The 20,898-nt window shown below is 33.4% G+C and overlaps 1 protein-coding gene across 3 annotated transcripts; it reads right to left on the reverse strand.

Annotated features, from left to right (window-relative positions):
- Positions 1–6,040, reverse strand: LOC105962080 (uncharacterized). Of its 3 annotated transcripts, none has more exons than XM_088824218.1 (12): positions 4,732–6,039; positions 3,490–3,577; positions 3,273–3,371; positions 2,552–3,163; positions 2,315–2,464; positions 1,466–2,235; positions 1,300–1,384; positions 1,128–1,214; positions 799–1,029; positions 567–682; positions 418–484; positions 1–338 (listed from the first exon to the last, which is right to left on the reverse strand). In XM_088824218.1, exons 3-12 carry the CDS (start codon positions 3,348–3,350, stop codon positions 258–260), a joined length of 2,277 nt encoding a protein of 758 aa, XP_088680344.1. In that variant the 5' UTR covers positions 3,351–3,371; positions 3,490–3,577; positions 4,732–6,039; the 3' UTR covers positions 1–257. The 3 variants fall into 3 exon arrangements, with proteins under 3 accessions (XP_088680344.1, XP_088680345.1, XP_088680346.1); XM_088824219.1 differs by having other exon boundaries at positions 2,762–3,163; positions 4,732–6,038; XM_088824220.1 differs by lacking the exons at positions 1–338; positions 418–484; positions 567–682 and having other exon boundaries at positions 859–1,029; positions 1,128–1,207; positions 4,732–6,040.
- Positions 6,041–20,898: the final 14,858 nt, after the last annotated feature.

Genomic DNA, 20,898 nt, shown 5'->3' on the forward strand with positions numbered 1-20,898 from the left:
TGAAAATTATTCCCAATTATAAGTTCTAGTTTGAAAATTATCTATCAATAGCTAAAAGAAATGCAGAAAAAAAAACTTATAACTTGTTCGAAAATTATAAGTTGCAACCTACTCCGTAATAGCAATGACAGTGTCAACCAATAACCACATTATTATATATCAACTAAATACTAGCATAATAAGAAAACCACAAATATTGTTATCAAGCTATTTTAATCCAAACATCATTGTATGTTCGTCACTGTGCACAACACATCTTATCTCGGCCAAGCAAATTTATTATTCTTCCATTTATACATAGCAACGGCAATTCGTTCTCGGACAACAACAGATTGACTCTGATATACAAAACATTCATTAGAAAACAATTGAAATAAATACTTCAATGAAATAAAGTAAATACATAAATCCTTTTACCTCTGATAGTTGTTGTAATCCTCTATCAAACATCATCATCATACAAACATACACTCCGCAATCATAGCTGTAACATTACACTACGTTAGCAATGGTAATACATGAATAAAACTATTTCATGTAGTATATAATATAAGTATAAAGCATACAAATTCGGTTGTTTAGGAACCCATGTTGGGTAATCGCATTCAAATTTATCTTGTATGCTCTTTATACGGTATTTGCATGGCATCAATTTTTCGAACAAACACTCCATCCGAGTAATCTGCAGTTACAAAATAGTAGTAACGTAAGAAAAAATCAAATTTCCCATAAACAAAAAAAAAAAAAAAATTATCAAACAATGCTTATACAAATAAAATTATTATTTGTTAAACTTACCACTTCATACAATAAATTTCTTCTGTAGTCCTTTGTTGCATCTGATAGAAGTGTATCACAAATAAGGACATGTTTCATCTCTAAATCGACAATACCAAGGAACCAATGCCCCTTGTGATCATTAATTGGCAAATATATCTGACAATCATCCTCCACTTCATTTGTCAAATATCGCAGGAACGGTATGATCTTGTCGTCATTAATTATTGTTTTTCCGGCCAAGCAAAGTTGCTACATAAAAAAAGTATGAATATTAATAATATATCAAAATAAAAATAAAATAATTAAAATAATTTTTTTATTGATTTACTAAGCATATAGAAACTTACAGCAAATTGTGCTGGCAGGAACAACTTATTCTCCGCGAAATTTTCTTTGGCCTTTTGTGTGAGCATATGTGCCACACAATCTATCACCTTTCATTCAACGATATAGCAATATAGTTATATTATCAAAAAAATTGACTACAACATTATAATATGAGGTTATATATATGCTTACAGTCCCGTTTAAGAATGTCTCAGGCTTCAAGCACAATAGGTCGTTCCTATTACATCCAATTGCTTCAAACTTTATTACCGACATTCTGAACAAATAAAATAGTATAAATTAAATAAGGAAATAAAAAATTCCTATTGAAAAATACAATCATTACGATCTACTTTACCTTTGATCCAAGTTTGGATTAAACAAGTAGTCAATTATGACATCTTCATGTTCTTCTGGGCTGATTGGGGCTTCTTCTTGTTTCGCTGCAACTGGTTGTTCAGCATCATATGAAGTAAGGTCGATTGTATTGTTTTTAGTCATTTCAAAAGCAGATTCGACCATGTTTGGACTTTCGATATTGACGTTTAATGATTTTTGTTGCTTATTTGTCTTAAACATGACTTCGTCCAATGCATCTCGTATTAGTTGCGGAAGAGTGGCCTCTAAATTCTGAAGCATAGCGACAATCTTATTTCCTAATTCCTGGTTGACTGTTTGATATCCACCTTGGTCTACGCTTGCAAGTCGGTTCGAGAAATTATCCATAATACTGATTAATTGAGCTATTTGATTCTCGCTACCAGTTATTCGTTTATCATGCCCCGTTACTTGTGCACTTAATAACGATAATTTGGTTCCTGTGTGAAAGTTATCATGCACTTTCTCTTTTTGACGTGTCTCGTGCGAATGGTTAATCACATCCTCTTTGAAACCCTCAGTACTCCTATCCTCATTTTGTTTGCTCATAAACTTTTGTAGATCACTCGGAAAATCTCTATCCCTATGTTCACTAGCAACTTCAGCAACCCCCACTTCTGTTTTAACTTTTGTTTTGACTTCTGTTTTAACATTTGTTTCAACTTTTGTTTTACCTGTATGCTGCACGTCATTAAACAAAGTATTTCTCTGACTACGCGTGGGACTTTCCTTGAAAACGAAGGTGCATGCCTGAAAAATGGATTACAATTGAATTATAAACTGAGTTTGAGAATTATAGATACTCGAACAACATATATTGAGTAATTACATTCTCACTCCAATATCCTCCACTTTTTGATATATCAGACATCAAAGAACTGACCCTTTGCCTCGTTACAAATTCCAAGAAAGGTCGTTCGGATGTTAAGTTGATGGTACACTGTGAAATTTTTGGTCGTATAGTCGCAAAAAAGAAGACCTGTAAATCACCAATAAATATATTATTTCAACAACACAATGTGGTAAATGTAATTATCGTATTGCATTTGATCTAATTAAATTATACCTGAAGAAATAATAAAGATCCACATATATATGTTTGTTCTTTTTTTGTCCATTGTCTAATTCCATCACTTAGAACTTCCAAAATGAGGCTCGCCCAATTAAGTTCTTTAATGTTGTTTATCGCCACCAAAGGATTCAAATAATGTATCGGTAAGTTTTGACGGCAACTGGGAAATAATACTGTGCCAAACAACAAGGCCATATACATAACCTTAAATTCATCACCCGTATTATCACATGCTTTAAGGCTTTCAACTAAACTTTTCATGTCTACTCGTCCATCGATAAGTGTGAATAAGTTTCCATATTTTTGCAACCCATCCGAGCATAAGTTGTCCAATAGAATGGTTTGACCAGTGGCAGGTACACCGAAAGCATTTTCAATATCTTTATCATCCAATGAATAACAATGATGGCGTATGTTGAGACAATTGTTATATGGATCGTATCTTTCTACTATCCATCTCAGTATCCCTTTGTCCAGATGATCCAGTTGAAGTCTAGCAAATGATCCAAACCCCATTGACTCAATACATTCTATCTGAGTCTTTTTCAGGGTTTTATTTACGTCTAATAACTTTGGAATTGAGGTTCTGTGCTCGAATTTCGGGACCTAAGTAAGCACATAAACAAACTGTATTAGCACATAAAGATAATTTTGAATAAACTGTACCATATAAATATTTTCATTAATAATATATTCAATAGGGGGGAAAACATACCTTTTCGTTAATAAAATTTTGACATTTTTTTCTATGCATCTCGTTGTACGACTCCATAATTTTTGTGATATGGTCCATGCTTTTTGAAAGCTTGACATCCTATATATGATTACGTGTAGATATCATAAAATTAATCATACAATTTTCAGCAAAATAATCAAAAAATTACTACTTTATATATTTCAAAATAAGAAAGACAAATAACAGAAAAAAAAACCTTCACAGACTTCTGATTTGTTTCCCCATACGAATTGTCATTGCAGTTGAATTTGCGTTTTTGCTTTCCTGATTGTTTACCACCATCCCTGCAAATAAAATATGATTATAATCATATATGTACGACTATAATAATTTCTTTGGAAAATAAATTATCCATTGAATGTCATGGCAGTACTTGTGGTGTCTTACATGAGAAATTGCCGAAAGAAGATAGGGGGCGAGAGAGTTATGATGATGTTTAATTGGAATTGCTATAACTATTGTTTGTTTGATATTTAGTAGCCGTTAGTAGATTTGTTGGTTAATAAATCTGTATTTATTAGGGATATTCTCCTTTGACTTGGAGAATTGGTCCCTTATATTTCTCTGAGATTGTTTCTTGATCACGTGAACAATCAAATTTTCACTTTTGAATTTTCACGTGAATAATCAAATATTCTATTTTACAAAATTTTCACTTTTTGAATTTTCCTTTTGTGAATATATTTCCTGCTATACGTATTATTTGAATAACATAATTATGTGAGTGAAAAGAAAAACATAAAAAACACGAGCATTTAGAAATCAATCAATATTATTTATTTCAATAGAATATACGTTTCAATACAATTAAACGATACAGATTTTGACATGTATCATACTTTGAAGTACTAATATTTTTCTTTTGTGTTTTTATTATGCAAGAATATCAATTTATTGGCAACTCAATCCAATGTAAAGCAGAGGTGTGCTAAATAAAAGTTGCCACATGAATGGCCTTGGCCACATATATGTTAGATAAAAATTTAAGAATATATATACTACACAAGAACAACAGATGATAAAAACGCAAAGCACTTGGGTACAGTAGGAGAAAACACAATACAATTCATAGTTGATCATGTCTAATATAGCAAGAAAAGCAGGAACCAATTAACCATGAAACCATAGTTTATTCAAAACAAAACAAATGTGATCGGAATTCAGCCTCAATAAAAAAAATGTGGGAAATATCATGGGACATCCCTTTCATGGTTAATCTTATCAAGAACATGTTAGTATGTATGTCTGTGTGGAAACAATACCACCCATTAGAGACGTCATTCTAATCAATGAAACCAAAGAACGAACCTATTCGTCAAAGTTATTCAGTTCGATTCTATTTAATTGATGGATTTATTTTTTGAATTAAGGTTCAAATAAAAATCCAATCGAATTTACAAAAAAATAATAATAAATTAATAAAAAAATCCAGACTAACCTCTAATCGTCGTCTTCCATGGGTATTGATCAGATCGATGTCCCGTTCGAAATTCTCTCAGTGGTTGCCGTTGAACCCACCCACCACCATCTATTTTCATGCCGTAGAACATAACACAAAGAGTGCCGAGAACACAAGCTCGCAGTACCCCTTCAGGAGCTTGAAAGAGTGGATCAATCACTATAGCAGGCCAAGCAGGGAAATGTTTCCCACATTTTGCCCAAACTATATCTTCCTTTACAAAATCGTCAGGCTTATAAAAATCAGTCTTCTTCTCAACCACTTTCACTTTCTCTGGTTTCTTCAATACTGCACTCATTTCCCCAACACTTTCCGCCAAGGGTGATACACTAGAAATCCCTTCATTAACTGATGTCACTGAACTCGGCGAACTAGAATAAGGCTATAAAATTATGTTTTTCAATTGGAAGCTCGACTTCTTTTCAATTCGTGGTTTCTTGACTAAATATACGTCATCATGTGATGCCGACTTATCTTGTCGTTTTAACTTCTTATTACGAGGCACAACCTGAGCATATTCATCATTGTCAACTGAACTCTTCAAATCATCACAACCCTCTGATTTTTCTTTCTTCCATGGATGCAAAACAGAGTCATTGAATTTCATAGGGAGTACCTGCTTACGCCCTCGAGAAGACTTCAATAGTGGAGGCTTGTTATTAACAGCCCTCTGAGCAACGGAATTTGCTTCGGCATTATCCAAAGAGCGTCCAGTGGAAGGGCAATAGTTTGAAAGATCAATGCTCTGACCTTCTAATTTTACTATTGGAACAGTAAAACATCGATCAGTTACCTTCGTCATCTTTTTACAATTAACGGCGGGGCTGCATGATTCCTCCACGTCGTTCCCACCCGTCACTTCCTCTTTCGCCATTGAGCAACGCTTGAGTTTCGGCATTCCAATTTTCCTCCGCCCCGTTTCCAATCATGTCCCGTTATCAATCAAATTCGCAAATCGGAAAAATAAACCTAGGGGCACCACAACAAAACCCTAATTCCTCTCTTCTCCACGGCAATTCCTTTTGTCTGAACCGAAATTGCTTTCGAATAAATCCTCTCACCGAAATTCAACAACAATATTTCCGGGGGAAACCTCTATACCGCCCTGAATTTCAACAATTAAGAACTCAAAACGACTTAATCCAAAAGACCCACCCAAAAAAAAAAATCTCAGTGGTTGCCGTCGAACCCACCCACCACCATCTATTTTCGAAAAAATACTTGTATTGCGTCTTTGTCTGTGTGGGAAAGACGACAGTTCATTCATTGTCTGTACTCTCTGTAAACTATTAAATTTGGTTTTTAACAATTGAGTAAATATTTACTAATTAAATGTAAAGGTTAAAAATGTAAATTAGTTGAAGTACTATCCATGTATGATGGGAGTACAATGATTTTTGCTAGGCATGTACATTTTTTTACTATACCCTAGGGTCGTACATGGTATGTACATTAGATCAATGGACACAATTATTTATCAATTAATATTAACGGTGCAGATTAATTCTTTTATGGTCCGAGAAGTACAACCCTCTCGGACCCTAGACAACCCCAAATTAGTATTGCGCACTAATTGCACTCACTTTTTCTACAATCATGTAGAATGGGTCCAAAACCTGATATCGGTTGGGAATTCGGCGACATGGTTGGTGACAATCGAAAAAACTCAAATGTAAATTCTATCAACCAGTAACTACAGGCAGGATAACAAGATTGAAACAACATATCGCCCACGTGTGTGAGAAGTAGAGGCATATAAAAAGGCTCCTAAAGAAATTTCGATAATGTTGCGAAAACATCTTCACGATTCCAAAGCTGCTAGAGCAATGATGAAAAAACGAAAAGAAACAGCTATAATTTCCATTCGTGAAGAGAGTAGGGACATTCATGACGTTAGTTCTGAAAGTAGCAGCGGGAATGATGGTGAAAAAGGTTCTCAATACGCAAATAAAGAGCACTTATCCGAAATGGAGAAAAAACAATTGCGGGATGCGATGAGGGAAAGTCGAAAGCAAGCTTTCGATGAAGACGAGCGTAGGTGATATGATGACGGTAATTTAAAAGCTTGCTTTCGACTTTCCCTCATCGCATTCCGCAATTGTTTTTTCTCCATTTCGGATAAGTGCTCTTTATTTGCGTATTGGGAACCTTTTTCGTCATCATTCCCGCTACTACTTTCAGAACTAACGTCATGAATGTTCCTACTCTCTTCACGACTGAACATTATAGTTGTTTCTTTTCGTTTTTTCATCATTGCTCTAGCACCTTTGGAATCGTGAAGATGTTTTCGCAACATTATCGAAATTTCTTTAGGAGCCTTTCAACATGCCTCTACTTCTCCACACACGTGAGCGATATGTTGCTTCAATCTTGTTATCCCGCCTGTAGTTACTACATGACAAAATTTACATTTGATTTTTTTTCGATTGGTACCAGCCATGTCGCCGAATTCCCAACCGATATCAGGTTTTGGACCAATTCTACATGATTGTAGAAAAGGTGAGTGCTATTAGAGCCCAATACTAATTTTGGTATTGCTTAAAAATACAAATTGTAAACTACAAAAATATGTCAAAATTTATGAATATAACTAATAAATTATAAACTACAAACTTTTAGCAACATACGAATTATAAATTAAAAAATTATAAACATATCAAATTGTACCTTTTAATAAGAGAAAATTCGATGGTAGTTGAGCATTTCTTTTTCTTATCCTATTAATGAACCGAGGTTAAGACAAAATAAAAGAAGAATTGTTATTACTGAACTGATAAAGAATTTGCAAAATTTATGTTTACTGAAGATGCAATGAAAATATGATATTAAATCTTACAGTCACGCGGCATTCTATTTATAGCGAAAAATGTATGGGCACTATGTACGCTGCCATACCGTCGCCCATACATTCATTACACTACAAATAATGGGTGGGCATAAATTTGACAGAAGTGTTGCATGGGTTTTTATTTTTATGTTTTGTTATTTAATTTGTTTTTCAATTCTTTATACTTGATACTTGACAAAACTTCTTTGTATGGCATGGGCTTTGTTATATTTTGTTACTTAATTTATTTTTTCAATTTTTTTATATTTGACAAAACTATTCATCATGGGCTTTGTTATATTTTATTTTTTTAATTTTCTTTTCAATTCTTTTATTCAATTCTTTTCTTTTTTTAATAAAAAAAACTTATATATACACACAAATTAGATTTAAAAACAATTAAAAAACAAAATAAAAACACATATTTATGTTTAATGTAGTAAACATATTATTTGATGAATTAATTTCAAATTAAAATGATTATATTTAAGTAGCAGAATATTGAAAGCAAAAAAAATGTTAAATAAAATTTTAATATTATATATATTCGAATTTTCTTTCTTTATTTATTATTTCTATTTTGATATTTATTTTCTATTTTTTAAGAATCATAGTCTTCAATTATTTATTATTTTCTTTGAAAAAAATGTTCATTATTTGCTATTTCCCTTTCGGTTAAATACATAAATTATAGTCATGTTTTTACTTAGGGATAGTTAGTGAAACCCCCCCTCTAGCATTTTTTTAATAAGAATGGATCCAGCCTCTTTTTCTTTATTAGTGATAGGTCCAGTTTTTCTTTTATTTCAAATTTACCCTCCCTACTATTCACTACCCACTACTTTAATGATTTCATAATTTCTTTTAATTATAATTTTCGTTTATTTATTTATTTATCTTTTAAAAAATACTTTTTTAAAAAATATTCTTTACTTAAACATAATTAATCTTTTTTTTTTCTGCTGTTGGATTTGCAAATCATTTATAATATTTTCGAAAACAATTATAAAATTTCCAAAAACAACTATAAAATTTTCGAAAACAACTATAATATTTCTTAAACGACTAAAATTTCGTTTTTCTTTTCCCCTGTTTTGGCTAGTTTATTCATAGTCAACTATAAATTTACCGAAAACAACTACTATTCTTTCTCGTTTTTTTCTCCGAATCAACTTTAAGAAAACTCTAAAACAACCACGAAAAATAGTTGTTTTCAATGGCAGGTTTACCAAATAAGATCAACTAAAAATTAAAGAAATCATCTATAAAAAAATTGAGATCACTTATAAAATATCGAAAACAATAATAAAATCTAGTTGTTTAATGAAATCAACTAAAAATTATCAAAACAACTATAAAATTAGTGAAAACAACTATAAATTGCCAAAATCAACTACAAAAATCGAAAACAACTACAAATTTTCAAAATCAACTACAAAATAAACAACTCCACTCTTAGAGAAAACTTCTATAAAATCATTTCTTCTACTTTGCCATGACTGACATAGAAGTTTTCTTCCAGAGATAGGGCCAAGGTACAACTCTGATCATATGAGTTAAAAATTTCTTCCACAGATCTTCGTAGATTTCGAATGTGCTATGCATAAAATAATCCCGATGTCCGCAACTATTTCATACATAAAGACAAACACAAAACAATTCAATAAAAAATCAAATTACAACACATAATAATATCCAAAATATGTAATAACATCAACAAATTGCTGACTTTCTATTTAAAAAAAGCAAGATTCAAATCACAAAATTAATCAACAAATAAGACTTGATAGAAATCGAATCCTACTGTAATTTGACAATTGAATCGAGACAATAGCATCATAACAATTAATCTAAAAAATCAATCAGTGAGGGGAAAAATAGGGTTTAATTATAATTAAGGGTAATATAGAGATATCCCTAAAATTCGGATATATGGTAAATTGAAATATATAATGAGGGGGTTTTCACTAATATGCAAAATGATCTTATATCCATCATAATATAACTAAATGTATTGGGGGGTTTTCACTAATAATCCCTTTTACTTATTGTTACTTTCTCCTATTAATAGGGAATTAGAGGGATTAGTGGGGTCCCATTATCCCAAAAAATTAGCTCTTAACTCCATAAAAAAAAAAATTTAGACTCTTCTTTTAATTTAAAATATGATTTAGACTCTTCTTTTGAAAATTAGTTCGTTCCCAATTTTTTTTTTTCGTCAAGGGTCAGACTGTTCCGGAGCCGTTCAGACTGTTCCGGCGCCGTTTCCCAGCTACGTCTCGCCCGTCTCGGCTGGTCCGCCGCGTCAAGGGGAGAAAACGTTTTTGTTAGGGATTCTGGAACGGCGGGCACCGTTCACGTTCTGTTCCGGTGAACCTAATTCCAAACATAAAAAAACCTTCACATTAAATCATATAACCGTTTAATTTAATTTTGAGATGAAGAAACTAATTTTGTAGCTTTTCAACAAAATCCCTATCTTTTGAGTGGAGGAAGGGAGAGGGAAATCGACAAAGGTAGAGAGAGGGAGAGAAGGGGGGAGTGGGAGAGAGAGAAGTTAGATATCGTACCTGAATCGAAACAAGAGAATGGTGATGGCGGAGGCGCGACGGAGGGTTGACGGTGCGGCGATTCACACGAGAATAGAAGATGGAAGATGGTGGAAAGAGAAGGGAAAATAGAAAAAAATGAGAGTGAAGTAAAAAAAAAACAAAAAAGTTGTATAGGCTGAAAAATGGGGGATATTAGGAACAAAACAAAATGTATAGATGCCTCTTTTCTAGTGACGAAATTAATTTTGTTAAGAAAAAAATAAGATTATTTCGAAATATTTTGTCATTAGAAAATTAGATGTTGTCGCAAAACAAGGCACATCTATGGTAAAAAAAACCTCAACTATTTTTAGTGACGTTTTTTTATTGTTGTTGCATAAAATAGACTTCATGTGACGAAATTAACTTTCGTCACATCAAATTTTCATTTGTGACAAAATTGGGTTTTGTCGTAAGATCCTCATGCAAATGTGACGAAATTATTTTTCGTCACAAGAAATTGTCACATAAAACAGTTTTTTTTGTAGTGAGATGATGTTTTTCCAAAATATGATCCTACTTATTCATCAAGTTCTTGCATCTCTTCGGTATCTCTCGCTCACTCGACCTGATATTAGTTTTGCCTTTAATAAATTGGCTCAATTCATGCATTGTCCATCTACCACTCATTAGAATGCCGTAAAACGAGTTTTGAGATACTTAAAAGGCACTTCCCATTATGGCTTGTTCATCTCTGCTCGATCTTCACCATTTTTTTTGATAAGAATGATCTTCACCATCACTCCATTCGCTGATGCAGATTGGGCTGGCGATCCCGACACTCGTCACTCCACGTCTGCATATGTTGCATTCTTCCATTCCAACCCCATCAGTTGGAGCTCCAAGAAGCAATCCACCATTGCTCGTTCATCAAATGAGGCCGAGTATACGGCTATTGCTTCTGCCGCTGCTGAAGTTAATTGGGTAACCAATCTTCTTGGTGAACTTGGTATTACTTCTTCTCCTCCTATTATTTATTGTGACAACATTGGCGCAACTTATCTGTGCTCAAATCAAGAATTTCACATTTCATTTATGTTGTAATTGAATAACGAATTAAGAAAATCTAAATATAATAAATAATAAATAAAAAGAAGGCGGAATCGATTCATTCCCGCATAAAGTATATTGCCATTGATTTTCACTTTGTTCGTGATCTAGTCACTCGAAAGTTACTCCGCATCTCTCATTTCCACACCTCAAATCAATTGGCTGATTCTCTAACGAAACCTCTCCCTCGAAAAATGTTCCAAGTGCATCGAACCAAGCCTAGCATCCTTCTCGAATCCTTGTGCTTGCGGGGGTATGATAATACACAAAGTTAAGACATAAATTAGCATAAACTCTGGCTGGAATCATCGACACTCCTAACTTTATTCCATGTAATATGTCCTCCATTTAGTTTGATTTGTTTCCTTTTATTTGTCCATAATCATAGTAATTAATTTCTGTCACCTCTATATATAGTTGGGAGGGGTGATGCTACACTCGGAGATAATAACCGGGTGCCTCTCCTCATGATACTGGCACTCAATTTAATTTTAATTAATTTTGCGATTCTAATTTTCATTATCAATCTTAATTATTTATTTACTAAATTATAGTTAATATAATTCATAAAATAAGGTAATTAAGATTTATTTTCTATTCCACGATCACCTCTATTTTTCTTCGCGCGAATGAAAACATTGCACGTCTCCTTTTGTTTTTCCACCAGAATCCTAATTCTTCCTCCATTGTTGCAGTTGGAAGAAAATTTTGAATGTATAGTTGAACTTGTTTATCACACTATCAATTAAAGATCTTGTTGATGACTTACAACAAAAACGTCATTAACTTCATCATCCATCTGGTTCAGTTCCATCAAAGAGATTAATAATATTTTTTCATTATTTCTAACTTTTATTATGTAAATTTTTAGGAATGGATCAGAATTTACTATCGACTGCCAATAATGCGAACATAAGCTCAAAGCAATGTACACCTGCACAATTTTCAGAGTCAGACGATACAGAGGTACGTAACGAGTCATTGGTTGAAGAATTTGAACACAAATTAAGTGTGGGTCAATGAATGAAAAGTCTTGAAGATGAATATTTTTTATATTGTGAATATGGAGGTATCAAAGGATTTAGTGTGAGAAAAGGAAAACAATATTACTTTCATGATAATAGTAAAGAACTTCACATGAAAGAATTTGAATTTTCTTGTAAAAGGACAAAGGATAAGAAATGTAGTGCCAAAAATAAATAACCGATATACTTAAAGATTGAAACAAGATTTGGTTGTGCAGCAAGACTTAGGATTGGAAGAAAAAAGAATGAAGAATGGAGAGTGACTATTATTGATATTCACCAAAACCATGATATGGTCTCACCCGACCAAAGTTATCTGTTGAGATCGGCGCGTAGTATTACATATGCTGAAGAAAATAGACTCAAAAAATTGGTCGGTCGCTGGATTTTCGATATCCAATGCATATTCTTACTAATTCACATGGTAGAGAAAATGTCGGTTTTCTTAAATTCTTAAAAAATATGCATGCGATTACATTAATCGTATCGCAAAAGATCACAGAAAAGTTGAAGTGGTGATGCTGCTGAGTTGATTCGGCATTATAAAAATAAATCGAACAAATATATATTGTTCTACTGGGATTTTCAAGTTGATGGAAACAACAGGATGTGCAATTTCTTTTTCAGAGATGGTTGCAATCGGGTCGATTATGAGGCTTTTGGTGATTTTGTTTCATTTGATACTACGTACAAAAAAAAATATAATCTGATTTGTGCAGCTTTCACGGGCATAACCATCATACGAACAATATGATGTTCGGATTAGCTTTTATTTCTCATTAAACAGAGTCATCTTTTTAGTGGTTATTCAACACATTTCTCGAGTCTATGGGTGGAAAGCAGCTAGAAACTATTTTCACAGACCAATGGCAAGCAATGATAAATGCTATTGAAATTGTATTTTCAAATTCGCAGTATCGATTGTGTCAATGGCATATCTATCAAAATTCTCCTTCTCACTTTGGTAATTTTAATAATAATTCGGATTTTAAGAATATGTCCATAAGTGTATGGAATCTTGTGAATCTGAAGAAGAGTTTGAGAACATTTGGAACAAAATTATTGCTGATAATAATCTTTATGACCATTCTTAGTTAAACAATATGTACAAGTTGAGAAATAAATGGTTACTGTTTTCAGTAAACATAGATTCAATGCATGGCTTAAAGCTACATCAAGATGTGAGTCCACAAACTCTAGATTGAAATTCGATGGTAAGAGGACCGATACTTTGTGTTGGTGTAATTAATATAACAATCTGCGTAAACGAAAAATACTTACTTGTTTGTCGAAAGGAGGAATTGTGAAAACACAATGAACGATCGAGGCTTGCCAAAGCAATTCCCTTAAGACAATATTTCCGGGCTGTCAACGGTGCACAGTCTCTTCCCGGTAGTCTCCCAAGGTATAATGATCGGTTGTCAAATATTTGCACGAATATTCGACCCATGGCGAACTTGAACAACGAACGGAACTTTGACGAAGAAAAAGAAAAATATGAAGAACTATCTCTTCATTGCCGATTAAATTCAGTACATAATTGGCCAGATTATGCCCTTATTTATAGGTTGTAGAGATCCATTAATTCATAGAGGGATGCAATGGTTGGAAGAAGAAGCAAAAAGTTGTGTCTGTTCTTTTCACCGAGTTCAAAACGTAGGAAAATTAATTGGTCATGGGCCGATTAATTAATTAATTTGGTTTGGGCCAAATATTTTATTATTTGGATTTTGGGTCAAATAATTTGACTAATTACTAAATGTCCCTAAAAGTGATATTTGTGGACACCTAAACCCAAACTAGTCCTATCACTCGATCACATCGAGCGCACATCTTTTGAACTTTAACCATTTACTCAAGACAAATTTCATTCACTTTACTTCATGATTATGATCAAGTAAATAAATGAAATTAATCTTTACATAATTTAATTAATATTACTCAATATTAATTATTGGAAATCATGAAAATTCCAACACTTTGTTCGACTGTATTCTGAGTTTTGAAAAGATTCAAAATGAATGGAGCCAAGATGAAAAGGAAAATGATTTTAAATGTCGTCATGGGATGCCTACACTTGCTGTAAAAACTAATTGTTTGTTGAGAGATGTTGGTTCGATTTATAATCACACGATGTAAAATATGTTCCAATCAGAATTGATCAACTTGTTGGGCATTTAGTTTGATGGAGAGGCTTCAAATAATGATACTTTATTCATGTTTAAAATCTCAAAGAAAACAAATCGAGTTCGAAAAGTTGAATTTGATTCGAGTTCATATGAAATAAAATGCACGTGTCAATTATTTGAGTCTGTTGGTATATTATGCACACACTCATTGTTAGTTTTTAAACAAATAAATGTGCATAAAATACCTACGAGGTATATAAAAGTGAGATGGACAAAATGTGTGAGGGACAGAGTTCGTTTCAATGAAGAAAGTTCTTGTGCAGATTACAATGAATCTCAGACAGTTTATGTGACTCGTGCTATGAGGTTGTGTTACGATCTTACAATGCGAAGTAAAGTCCATCCCGAAGCTAGAAATTTGGTGAGAAGTGGGCCGCAGGGAATTCTTCAAATCTAAATGCTTTACTTGACAAGTTCGGTTTAGATCATGCAATTAAAAAAAGTAATGATGGGAACACGTGATTCCAAGATTAGAAGTTTAGATGTTGTGGAAGAACCTAATGTTATAAATTATGAGTTGGTGCTTAATCCTCTTTATGTGAAGTCAAGAGAAGTCAATAATGCTCGATTAATAATGCTCGATTGTCAAGCCATTGGGATACAAAGAGTAAAAAAGGAAAACAAAATATTGATTCTTCAAGTAAGTTTTTTTAATATATCTTCACAATACTTTTTCTTTTGGTTTCATGAAGTTCCGTAATTTTTTGTTTGATTGAATTTGCTAGAGAGGGTACCAAAGAGTACAAACAAAAGAGCGCAGCCGTCACAAGTGTCTATAAATGTACAACCAACGTAAGAAGCTACCATTATTATTCCCTCACAAGGATCTAGTTGTGCATCATCCTCACAATATTCTATTATTTATCATTATCAAGATATCTCATTTGGCTCACAGTCTAGTGAACATCAAGCAAATTGGTTTCGCAATCTATCATATCCGACAATGCAAATGGTGAGTTTATATTTATCATCAATTTAAATGAATATATTTTTCATCTTATATATACTTTATGCATTGGATATTTAGGGACACGGCCCAATTATTAATTTTGGTCAGCCTTCTTCAAGAATGTTCCAATATCACAGGTATGCATTGTGTAGTTTCACTAGGTTTTGAAATTTCTATATAATTATTTTGGATGAAAATGTATTCATCTAATTCTTTCGTGTATGTTATACTTATTAGTTATGTTTGATTTCATATGGATCAACAACTAATAGCATCTGCAGCAGGTATGCTATATGTTATTATTTACCATTTCTGACACAATTTGGCCAAAACTTTTGCTCCGACATCTCTTTTATAATATAGAACACTTGTGAAAAATATAGGTTTTGCTTGTCAAATTTGACAAGCCAAAAGCTGAATTATATATATATATATATATATATATATATATATATATATATATATATATTTTGATATTTCAAACCTTTAGTTAATTAATAATTAATAATGATAATGTTTTTAGTAGTGTTGTCAATAGGTTTTCACAAAACTCAATACAATCAGTTTTAATGATGACATTTAATTTGAGAGTTAATACTCATCTGTTCCATAATATTTGTCTCTTTTGAGAATATATTTTGTTCCATATTATCTGTCACTTTACAATTCCAATGCTGCATTAATTGCGTATTTTTCAATTTTACCTTTATTAACTCTGCAGCACTCCTCCTGCATTAATTAATAAACAAGGATATTTTGGTCCATCAGTATATACTTTCCTAAAATCAAGACATATTTATTGAGATTCTTAAGATTTGTGCCAAGGTGAAAAACGACATCTATTTAGGAACGGAGGGAGTAGTTTCTAAGTTAAAATTTACTAACCGAATTTCATGATATAAATTAAGATTTGATTGAATAAAACATGTTTACACAAATGGACACATATAGATTTACACAAATCGTGATATACTTAATAATCAAAATTTAAATTATTATTATTTTTTAAATAAGATTTTTTATATTATTATATCATCAAATATATGGAATCTAATAATAAAAATGTAATAATTATGTTTAAAAAAATATATTGGAAAAAGTAGTGATGTTTTAAAGTGATGTGTTAAAATATAAACAACCACGGTTGAAGTGAGTCAGAAAAAGTGGTGTGCTAAAACACTGTTCACTGTGTATGATTTGGAAAGAAGCGGCAAATTTTAAAAGAGCTGCTGGACTTGCTCTAATAGGAAGGATAGAAGCAAAGAGAGACCCCCTAATTTTCAGTAGGAATTGTATAATAGTGTGAGGTCCGTATTGCCAGAGTTTATGTCCTCTGTTGTTTTGACAGCTCTATATTAGTTTCATTTGCAAGGAAGTTGATGAGCCTAAAATAGCTGAAGAAGATTGAGTACTAGTCTGTTTATTAAAATCAATAGAGTTTTATATTTTCTTTTTTGGTGGTTCAGAAGATCAAGGAATTTTTTTTCCTTTTGTGTCTGAGATGAAATTGTGAAGACTACAGAATAACTCCTTGTTTTTGTCTTAAATGAAATTGTTTGAATTTGAAACATTTTAGTTGTGAAATGACTCTGGTTTCTTTCTTTTCTAAAAAAAAAAGAAAAAAATTGAAAAATCTTATATGAACTAGAATTGCATTTTCCACTTCACTAGATGAACTTTCACAATTTTATTTAGTAATGGAGTGCTCCACAATCCATGAACCACCAAAGGAGCAATTGTTACCCATCATTTCTAGAAATTTTGTTGCTTCGAGAAGGTCTAAGTTATGTTCTCTTTTAACTTAAGTAATTTATGCATCACAATATACAATGACTACCATGTGCAGTATCAAATCAAATATTAGCCCTTCTCTAGTTTTTTTTTGTCAAGAAACACAAATAACTTCATGATAGCCTGCAAAGTACAAACTCAAAGAATGAATTGGATTGAAAAATCTGGGTACAAAATGAGACACAATAAAATTTGCAAATGATAGACTAAATGGTTTGAATCTATACAATATATTACTGGATAAATTCTCACCAATTTTAAAAATGATCATATGCAAACATAAATTTGACCATGCTATCTACAATCAACTTCAAACAATAACTACAATCCCAACGATTTGGGCCTGAACATCGGTACAGGAAAAAAAAAATATGGCTGCCTCACGAAAAAATTAATGGCTTCTACTCTTATATCCCTCATTTCGCTCAAGTCGGCTAATGCTCAAACATGCATGATCTAAACAGTTAGGCCCAAGTCGACCCATGTTAAGTAGCTTAGGCCCATGAGAATATATATCTCCATATAAATACCGAGAAACCTCACAATTAAAGGTACGCAATTCATAACTCCCGAGCAGTCTCTTCAATTTTCTAAATTCTTCTATCATAGAAAGTTGACTTGAGCGTCATAGGGTTTTCGCCGGCTCAAATCCCGGCGCCCTAGTGATGTAGGTAGTGTTAGGATAGTGGACTAAAAGTCTTGCTTTTAGCTACACAATATTATTATTGAATTAATAATATAGTATATTATCATTTTATGAGAATATGCACTAGGGTATCCAATGCATTTAATTGATTGTTTGTCAATTAATATAAAGCATAAGTCTAATATTCTAATAGTATTCGAAATGGTGTGCTACGGCGCACGGAAAGATCATTTCGAAAGTTCGTTTAAAATAAAAAGATAAACGTTCACAATCTAGATGGAAATGGACTAACAATTAGTAAAAGATTGTAGCAAAATATTTAAGTGATTGGTCTTGATCACAGTAAACAGAGAATAACTTTTGTAGTTGTTCTTTTGACTTATTGTGCTAGCACATCCGGCATGTACTGAACCGGACAAAGTGAAATAATTGTTTCATCACTGTTCATAAATGAAACTGTATTATTTCTAGTTTACATTAAATTACTTACTCTCTTAATCCCTAGATTATTAACGTACACATTTAATTAATGATCTCTACTTTGATGTCACAATGGGAGGGATTCCTATATTGATAAGATATTTTGTAGTGGTTATAGGATATTTTAATGTGGGGAGAATCTAAACCGGAGCTCAAACGTAATATTTGAGAATATAAACGGGAGTTCAATAGTTATTTGGTAGTGGAAAATAAATAATTATTTAATAACTAATTAAATGAATTCTTTTAAGATTTTGGATTTAATTAATTATTAGTTGTCTGATTTATATGTTCTTCTTTAGTCCCTATTGTAGCCCAATGGATTTTCTAATTAATCGCGAAAAATAAAGTTCAACCAATATTATATATATATTGGAATTAATATAGCCGAAAATTAAGCCCCTATTGGACTGCAATTTTCGACTATATAGAGTTATAGAAGGAATGGGATTTGTTTCCATGTAATCCTCTCTATGCGTGACTCTAATTCCTTGCTACACATCTATTTCACATTGGAGAGAAAATATTTTTCTCTTCTTCTTTTCTCTCTAAGTTTCTCGATTATAAATTTATATTTCTTCAAGTACAAGTCCACCCATGTAGAAATCTCTAAGTGGTTCCCAATAATCGAGTAGAGATATCTATGGTATAGTTGTACACCGTTAGTCCTTATGACCTAGACATCACCGTGACTTCACTAGAGGACCAGCTGTATCGTGACCTGTCCCTGAGTTCCACCGAGGACCATCCCAAGGGCCAGTGTTCGTGCAGTCCGAAATCTAGTGGGAGGTCTGTGCATTGTAGTCGGGGATTCGATCGCTAGAATAGTCTTGGATGTCCTGTGTGTTCTGAAAGTTTGTAATCATTCTAAGTCTCTGGCCAGAGCTGACTAAGTGATGATTAGAGAATTTGATTCTCTAGGTCATGCACGTGACGATTACAACACTTGGAACGATCGCACCGTCATCGAACATATAAAGAGGTCTCGATGAACCAATGCCTCTAGTTCGATCGGGACATATGTATCGAAGGGACCGTACTGTACGTTAACTATATCTGAAGGTTCTTGCAGGCACTTCATTTGTATCTAGGGAATCATGACGCGTAGTTGCTAGACGCCAATCTTGATTCGTTGGGTGATTAAGGTGAAACGAGCTTCATCTTAATCGTAACTCTAAGGGACGAGTTTTGACCACAAAGAGTTGTGGGCCCACGGCTAGCTTACACCTGAACCATCGAGGGTCACACTGCTCGTGCACATGAGATCTTTGAATAAACGGTCAGAGATAAAATAGTTTATCTTTGCATAATTGGAAGTCAATACGATTGAGTCCAACATTCGTAATTTGGAATTACGAATGAGAATAAGAAAAGGAAAAGAATAGGGGAGCGTTGTAGTGGACTTTCTAAATTGGGAAGTTTCCAAATTTAGAAAGTGCACTGAACTAGGGTTTCCACTTTTAGAAAGTTGGAAAATGAGAATTGACACTCGTAATGACGAGGACTTTATAATGATTCCGAAAATGTAATCGTTGCAATTTTTCGGTCATTGGATTGAGAGAAACGAGCAACTAAAAGTACTAGCGAACTTAAGCTGTTGGGCCCGGTCCAACTTAAGCCCGCTAGGGTTTTATGCAAGACACTATAAATACAAGATTTATAGGTCTTGCACACACACAAGTGAAAACCCTAACCCTAGCAGCCGTTACCTCTCTCTCTCTCTCGCCCTCTCTCCCGCGGCCGTCACCGGCGCCGTCGCCGGAACTTCACCGGAATCGGCCGTTCATCGGCCGATCGCTTCGGTAGCTTCTTTCCTTCTCTTTTTCTTCCGTCAATTCTAACTATTACGTGTCTAGTGCCACGTGTTTAGTAGATCGAAGTATACGAGGTGAAATCCGAGAGGAGGAAGATCGAAGATCGAAGAATCGAGGAGCAGCGCACAAGCCGAAGCCGCACGCTACCCCACGCGCCGCCCCGGAAGACCGCGCGTGAGATTCACGCGCCGCCGTGGCCGTCTCGCCGCTACTGCCGCTGCACCGCTGCTGCCCCGGATTGTACGGATTGGTTTCCGTAGCAATCTCGACTTGCTTAGCGCTCCTACCTCACGCTTCAAGAGGTAAACACACGAACTCAATGTTCTTGATTCGTTTACGTTTAAACACTATATATTCATGTTTGCTTTCGTATGATTTTATGTGATTATGTGTAATCGTTTTAATCATTGCGAGCATGTTATTTGGTTTAAACGCGAGCATGTTAATTGATTTAAATTCGGTTAAATAAATTAGCATGTATGTTGTTATTTAATTTCGCTGGAAGCGCAAAGGTAGGCAATTAATTGATTTATATTATCGGGCATGTGCTTATGTGATTTAAAACTCGTTTAATTCGCATAAAATTTTTGTTTTCCGCTGCGTACGCGTGCCCGAAACCCAACAGAAATTTCAATGACTAATGGGCTTCACATCCCAACAGGTAGTGCCAATGCGAGGAATCAAGAAGTGCGAGGAGGATTCGCAAAACGTAACATGGAATCGTACCACATGAGCGAGAATTCAGAAAATCAGAGACCCAAATTAATCCAATTTTCAAGTGAAA

The sequence above is a fragment of the Erythranthe guttata genome, chromosome 10, assembly GCF_056151865.1.
Source record: "Erythranthe guttata isolate IM_541 chromosome 10, IM_541, whole genome shotgun sequence".
NCBI lineage: Eukaryota > Viridiplantae > Streptophyta > Magnoliopsida > Lamiales > Phrymaceae > Erythranthe > Erythranthe guttata.

Excerpts from the sequence above, each read along its gene's own strand:
- LOC105962080 (XM_088824218.1), bottom strand. The coding sequence starts at position 3,350 with ATGGACCATATCACAAAAATTATGGAGTCGTACAACGAGATGCATAGA. Across the intron at positions 1,030-1,127 it reads TCCTGCCAGCACAATTTGCT|CAACTTTGCTTGGCCGGAAA; the intron begins GTAAGTTTCTAT and ends TTTTTTATGTAG. Across the intron at positions 683-798 it reads GAAATTTATTGTATGAAGTG|ATTACTCGGATGGAGTGTTT; the intron begins GTAAGTTTAACA and ends TTGTAACTGCAG.